Source organism: Lactuca sativa, chromosome 8 (assembly GCF_002870075.4).
Source record: "Lactuca sativa cultivar Salinas chromosome 8, Lsat_Salinas_v11, whole genome shotgun sequence".
Classification (NCBI taxonomy): domain Eukaryota; kingdom Viridiplantae; phylum Streptophyta; class Magnoliopsida; order Asterales; family Asteraceae; genus Lactuca; species Lactuca sativa.
In genome coordinates, this window is record NC_056630.2 from 131,142,399 (window position 1) to 131,150,092 (window position 7,694).

Here is a 7,694-nt window from a genome sequence, read left to right on the forward strand (position 1 = left end):
TCTAAATTATACCAATAAATATATTTAATTATTATTGTAACAATATAAAATTTGTAAGCTTATTCAGTCTCATCAGTCATCACTATATTTATGAAACAACATTTAGGATAAAAAAAGAAGATTGACCGTAACAAGAGAATTGGGTAATTTTGTTAAAATGGGGGTGAGAAGAGATAATAAGTGATAGTAGGGGGTGTTTCTGTAAAATATGGGAATAGAAATGGAAGGGGTGGGTGTATGTATAGTTTATATTGGCAAGGTAGGAGATGGAAAAGATGGGGGGTTAAAGAAACAAGACTCAACTACTCTCTACACAGAAGCGTTGAATTCGTGTGCACCCATCGGTTGAGAGGTGTTTGTTTTACAAACCCTTTTTTTCCAATCAACCTCATCGTTTGATTTGCTACCGGTTGATGCAAATTTACGCCTAAACACGTATGTTTGTCTATGGAGTTGCACCAAATTTGAAGCAGAATGATGGGGTCTGATTCTCCGGCGAGTAGCCGCTCCGATGGAAGATCAAATTACAGCCGTATGTTGGACTACCCACTTGATGATTCCAATGACGTTTACGGAATTGGAGGAGCAATGCTCCCTATTTTCCTCAATGATCTACAACGCAACAACGATCAGGATTTAGTGGAAGTCACGTTGGAGCTAGAAGATGATTCAATTATCCTGTGCAGTGTCACTCCCACCGCCACCGCCAACAGCAATTCCCATCCCTTTCCTGTTTCTTCACAATCACAATCGCCGCCGGCCGCCACCTCCAGGCTTCGTCGGAAATTTTCGTGGTTGACGTCGTCTTCGTCACGAGCTTCTTCATCTGATGCTAGTGTGGATCGTGCCATCCCATCTCGGGATGCTAGGAAAATGAAAGCGAAATTGATTCGCACCAAATCTAGCGCTCAACGAGCTTTAGGAGGTCTCAGGTTTATTAGCAAAACCACAAATGCCTCCGACGTCAGCGACCTGTGGAAAAACGTCGAGTCAAGGTTCGCATGTCTCGCTAAACATGACGGACTCCTAGCTAGAGAAGATTTCGCCGAATGTATAGGTGACCATCCAAATTGATCATTTCCCGGTATAATCAAATCATTTCGTCCTGTTCTTCCTTTTCACTTTTCAGTGTGTGATTTTTTGCAGGAATGGCGGACTCAAAAGAGTTTGCCTTGGGAGTATTCGATGCATTGGCAAGAAGACGACAGCAGAAACTGGGGAAAATTACGAAAGCAGAGCTTTACGAGTTTTGGTTACAGATTTCAGACCAGAGCTTCGATGCTCGTCTGCAGATCTTCTTTGACATGTATGCTTCTCTCTTCTCTCTTTCTTTCCATTGATATTACCTGAAATCTTGAACTTTTTTCCATTATTCTTAAAATTCTGCACCCAAAACGTTCAAGTTGCAAAACTCCGGTTACGAGCGGGAAACACGGACAACAAAATTCATAGTCAGTCGGTTGCTGACATATTAACACTCAAAATGACTACTTAGCCCTTAAGTTTCTTCCACCAAATTTCGAATTTTTATGACGTTTTCTTTCATCTTCCATTACGTTTGTCTCAAATTTATTATTTAACATACTCCTTAGTCCTTCCCATGTGGCCATGGTGCAATATTCGCAACAAAAGATTACAACCAATAGGCGCAGCAAATAGGGGCAGGATTAGTTTAATCCCAATATCTTAAAAATGAGTTCTTGGTGAAGGGTACCGTTGTCATTTCATATTATGCCAACATAATCTCAGTTGTATATAATAACAAAGTTGACCCGATATGATGTTGAGCTGTGGCCATCAAAAAGAATTCTATAATATTCTTTTCAATGTTAAAAAAATTAAATTTTTATGACGTTTTGATTGCAGGGTTCCCATTTGGCTTGTAAGAAAACACTAGAAAATTGTTTTAAACGTTAAATTAAACGTTGGTTTATGATATTTTCTTTATTGTTAAACAAATTCTAACGATTATTTTCTTCTTATAAATACAGGGCTGACAGCAACGAAGATGGAAGGATCACAAGGGATGAGATTCAGGAGGTTTGTATATTTGATATATTAAATTCTTTTAAGTTGTCACTATTAAAGGACTTTGAGATTCATTTATTAAATCGGGTGATTTTACATTTGTATGCAGCTCCTAGTGCTTAGTGCTGCTGCCAACAGATTATCAAAGTTGAAAGAACAAGCAGAGGAATACGCTTCTTTAATTATGGAAGAATTAGACCCTGAAAATCTTGGTTATATAGAGGTAAATTAGCTGAAAACCTTTCATTACAGCAAATTTTGCTTCAGTTATGAAGCAGTACTGAAGTGAAAATTTTGCTTGGTTATATTAAGAAACAGTACTGAAGTGAAAATTTTGCTTCAGTTATGGCAGTTGGAAACGCTTCTACTACAAAGGGAAGCATACATGAACTACAGTAGACCGTTGAGCATAGCTAGTGGAGGTTGGAGTCAAAACTTGAATTCGTTAAAGCCAAAAAGCATCATCCATCGGGTAGCTCATTTTGTTAGGTGGGTCATGATAGAGAACGGGCAAAGAACTTGGGTCTTGATGCTCTGGTTCTTAACAATGGCGTGTCTCTTTATATGGAAATTTAAACAATATAAAAACAAAGCAGCGTTTCAAGTAATGGGATATTGTTTGACTACTGCAAAAGGCGCTGCCGAGACCCTGAAACTCAATATGGCTCTCATCCTTCTACCCGTTTGTCGAAACATGCTAACATTCCTCAGATCTACACGCGCCAGATTCTTCATCCCCTTCGATGACAATATCAACTTTCACAAGGTGATCGATTGATGATTTCAAAAAACCCTAAAATCCTACACCGTGAAAAATTGATGTCTGATTTAATTACATGATGCAGATGATTGCGTTTGCGATAGCGATTGGAATCGTCGTTCATGTCGGGAACCATATGGTCTGTGATTTCCCTCGTTTGGTGAACTCTTCGCCGGAAAAATTCGCACTTATAGCTTCCGATTTCCATAATGAAAAACCAACATACAAGGATTTGATGGTTGGAGTGGAAGGTGTGACCGGAATTACTATGTTGATACTCATGACCTTCGCCTTCACACTTGCTTCAAAATATTTCAGGAAGAATTTAGTAAAACTGCCTTCACCATTGAACCGATTGACAGGGTTTAATGCTTTTTGGTTTTCACATCATCTTTTTGGTTTGGTGTATATATTGCTTTTGATTCATGGATCCTTCTTGTTCTTGGTTCACAAATGGACTCAGAAAACGGTAATCAAGATTATTTATTTATAATAAATAATAAATTTATTTATTTTTTCATTTCTTGTTGATGTATATATATATATGTTGCAATGTCCCTGCAGACGTGGATGTACATTTCTGTCCCTCTGATTATATACTTGTTAGAGAGGAGTCTGAGGACAGGAAGGTCAGAACACTACTCTGCTAAAATCATAAAGGTTTCCAATCTACCAGGAGATGTATTCACCATAATCATGGCCAAACCAAATGGATTCAAATACAGAAGTGGCCAGTATATATTCCTTCAATGCCCTTCAATCTCTCCATTTGAATGGTAAACTAATTTTATATCCATTTTCACTTTTGTTGATATATATAAAAATCCTTCCTCTGCTTATATCTATTGAAAAATCCAGGCATCCATTTTCAATTACGTCATCACCTGGAGATGATTACCTAAGTGTTCATATCCGGACAGTAGGTGACTGGACACAAGAACTCAAGCAAGTTTTAAACAATGACAACGGTTCACCATGTACAATTGGCCGAGCAAAATTCAAGAAGTTAGGGGATGTCAACTCAAAAGGGTAACTTACTTTTATAATTTAAAAAAAGAAAACTACTTTTTATGCATTTTTAGAAAGTAAAGTAAAGATTCAAAGTAAATAATGCACAGGTTACCGAGGCTATTGTTAGATGGACCTTACGGTGCACCAGCGCAGGACTACAGGAACTATGATGTGTTGCTTCTTGTGGGGCTAGGAATTGGAGCAACTCCATTCATAAGTATTCTTAGAGATCTTTTAAACCACAATCGTGCAGTTGATGATCAAATGGTGAAAACTCAAAACTCAAAACTCAAAATCATGTACATTTATTTTTGGATCTTATGATAAAAAGTAGAAAGTGGTTTAAACTTTTTATGGTTTATCTTTTGTGCATTGTGGTTAGGATTCAAACACGGAGACAAGTATATCGGGGGATAGTCTTACGAGTCTTGCATCTTCAAGTATGGCATCATCAAGTGATAATAAAAAGAAATCAAAAAAGGCGAAAGTTGCAAACTTTTATTGGGTTACAAGAGAATCCGGATCATTTGAATGGTTCAAAGGAGTTATGGATGAAGTTGCTGAAATGGATCATAAAGTATATATATATGTTCATAGTCATAATTAAAGATCAATTACCATTTGACTCTCTTGCTAATTTCTATAATTATATTACAGGGTCAAATTGAGATGCATAATTATCTTACAAGTGTTTATGAAGAAGGTGATGCAAGGTCAACTCTAATCACTATGGTTCAAGCACTTACTCATGCTAAACATGGGGTTGACATCCTATCTGGCACCCGAGTATGATATAATTCCAAAAATACCCTCCAATATATATGTTACATTAATTAAACTAATGTGAAATAACTAGCATAAGTTTTGTTGCAGGTAAGAACACATTTTGCAAGGCCGAATTGGAGAGAGGTGTTTAGTAAGGTTGCATCAAAACATCCGAATTCAACCGTAGGTAATTAAATTTCAATAATACTCTAAAATCCTTTTTTTTTAAATAATAATTTATGTTTGGGTTAAAGGTTTAAAAATGATGTTGATTTTGCAGGGGTGTTTTACTGTGGGATGCCGGTGTTGGCTAAGGAGTTGAAGAAACTGTCATATGAAATGAGCCACAAGACATCAACACGATTTGAATTTCACAAGGAGTATTTCTAAAATAAAAAAATAAAAAATAAAAAAAATTTGTTATGGGTACTTATATACATGTATACATATATACCTATTATAATGAATTATAAGTAACAACAGTATGTAAATGTGTACTATATATACAAAAGCTAGTGTAGGACCACCTGTATAATCAAGAGAATATGGAGTCCCTCCGATTAGTCGTAAAAGGATTTTAAACAACCATCATGAGTTTATTGTTTTTTATTTTAAAGGCTGCTCTAACGGACAATCTTTTTTTAATTGTGTTTAAATATATATGTTATTAATCATGAATGTTACTTACATGTTGTGTTTTATTTGGTTAATATGAATTGACGTTTTTTTTTCTTTAATAAACTGAACATGGAGAAGGGCCAAGGGTGGGGTCCGTTGGCCCAATGTCAAATGCTTGCTAAGTTGCTATCTAACTATATTGATGTATAAACAATTGGCTCCAGTTGAAAGCAAAACAGGAAACATGTAGATGTCGGTTGGGTCCTTCATACATACAACAACATGCCATGGTGATTCGTGAGTAATAAAGCAACTCAAATTATCAATATCTTTTCTTTATTTAATGACTTTTGTCCATTTATTTCCTACTCCAAATTGATAAATGATTTTCTTTTTAGTATCTAAGAGTTGCACAGTTTTTGGTGAAATATAAAAATAATTGTGAATTTTGCGTTCTTTTCTTTTTATAATTTACTGATGTAAAATTTGCATATGTAAATTATAAACATCAACAAACAATGTATTTGTAACAAACAAAAAGATAAAGTGATAAACTATTGTCTATTGATGATTCTAAAGCTATTGGATATGGGTCACACCTTAGTATCATTTTGTTTGCCACATACATCATAAGCTATATCACTTCCACACCGCTTTATATTTACTAGTTGTGAGACCTGTATATTATATAGATTGAATATAACAAAAAACTAAATAGGAACGTTTAAACAAAAATTTATTTAAAATTGAAATTTTAGATTTAAAATTTAAATTTAAAAGAAAACATATTAAGTTCAACATATGAATAGTAATATTGTAATTTATAAATTATTTTCAATTTAGACAATTATTAATTGAGGTGTAAATGTGATGTATTAATCTACTCTAATAAATGAAGGTTTTTTTGTCACATGTTCTCTTCTCATTGATTTGGACACATGTCATTTTGTAAAATTTTTAATTTTTCTTTTTTTCACTTGTTATTTTATTGTATTTTTCATTTTATTAAATTAAAATTCCACATTTAATATGTAAGGTAATATATATTTAAGGTATTTATTAAAAATGGCGTATATATGTAATGTATTCAATACATTAAAGCCTCATTAATTTTAATAATTCAAAAAAATTCTCATTTTTCTTAAAAATTCAAAATTTTCAAATTGTTAAAGTTTCATATTTATTTTATTTTTAAATAAACATATGTAATAAATGAGTCTCACACCTAGTTAAGAATAGATAAAAAAAATGAGAAAAATACACATGGAAAAAACATTTATTAAAAAATACCAGAAAATAACATTTGTCCAAATTAATGAAAAAGTGGCATTTGATAAAATTATTTCCATTTATTACGAAGGATTAGAAAATACTCAACATACAACCATACTATATTTGAAAATTAAAAAAAAAATTGAAAAAAGAAAAATTAAAAATCTGACAATGATTGGTCCAAGCATTCTCCTTTGCATTGAGCCATGTTGAGTCTTCAACATCTCTCAGCATAATATGAATATAGGGTAGTGTTCCAATAACTTCATCGGTGTGGATAAGTGTCAACTCAGCTTCCTCCACCCTGTTAGGCGTCTATATCCAACAATCTAATAAAATTTGGAAAAAACTATGACACTTTTTAATTTAAAAATCACTTGGGACTAGAGCAGGGGAGATGCATCATTTTTCAATTATGATACCCCATTACAGTGCGACAATCGCATGCCAAATTTTCCATCAATTCCCATGCTCACAGGATATATATATATATATATATATATATATATATATATATATATATATATATATATATATATATATATATATATATATATATATATATATATATATATATATATATATATATATATATATATATATATATATATATATATATATATATATATATATATATATATATATATATATATATATATATATATGAGAACCAAAGTATGTTAAAAATTCTAAAACCTATTTTTTTTATATATTTTCATTAAAGGTATTTTTGAAAAATCAAACATCTAATATTATATTAAGCAACTTTTTGATTCCCTAGTTTACCCTAGTTTACAACTAGTTGTCATTTGTTGTTAGACCGTTGTCGAACCACCGTCGGATCACCACCGGATTAACACCAAATTCGATTGCATTTTTATTGTCTCATTCACTACTTAATAGAACAAATGATTTACTTCAAGTTTCTTTTGTAATATTTTTTATAACATATAATTTTATTTTTGCAACTAAATATACAAAGATAGAATCATGCCTTGACAAATTCATTTTTTTGAAATTGTAGATTTTAAAAAAAAAAAAATTATATACCATGTATCATATTTATTCACATATTAAAATATCATATTCATAGTTTAATAAACATATTTATTGATTAATACACAATTTATTATTTTGACATACACATTCATTCATATTTTAACACAAAAATTATATAAAATATTAACTTAATTCAATTCATTTTTAGTTTAATATATAAAATTCAAACTGTAACATAATA

General features: G+C 32.2%; 1 protein-coding gene across 1 annotated transcript; it reads left to right on the forward strand.

Annotated features, from left to right (window-relative positions):
* Nucleotides 1-261: 261 nt before the first annotated feature.
* Nucleotides 262-5,149, forward strand: LOC111906528 (respiratory burst oxidase homolog protein E). Its single transcript, XM_023902283.3, has 13 exons — nucleotides 262-1,057; nucleotides 1,147-1,306; nucleotides 1,992-2,040; nucleotides 2,138-2,251; nucleotides 2,372-2,794; nucleotides 2,874-3,257; nucleotides 3,353-3,564; nucleotides 3,647-3,817; nucleotides 3,907-4,066; nucleotides 4,182-4,376; nucleotides 4,457-4,585; nucleotides 4,673-4,751; nucleotides 4,845-5,149. Exons 1-13 carry the CDS (start codon nucleotides 475-477, stop codon nucleotides 4,952-4,954), a joined length of 2,769 nt encoding a protein of 922 aa, XP_023758051.1. The 5' UTR covers nucleotides 262-474; the 3' UTR covers nucleotides 4,955-5,149.
* The last annotated feature ends 2,545 nt before the right edge of the window (nucleotides 5,150-7,694 follow it).

Excerpts from the sequence above, each read along its gene's own strand:
- LOC111906528 (XM_023902283.3), top strand. The coding sequence starts at position 475 with ATGATGGGGTCTGATTCTCCGGCGAGTAGCCGCTCCGATGGAAGATCA. Across the intron at positions 3,565-3,646 it reads TCAATCTCTCCATTTGAATG|GCATCCATTTTCAATTACGT; the intron begins GTAAACTAATTT and ends TGAAAAATCCAG. Across the intron at positions 4,586-4,672 it reads ACATCCTATCTGGCACCCGA|GTAAGAACACATTTTGCAAG; the intron begins GTATGATATAAT and ends GTTTTGTTGCAG.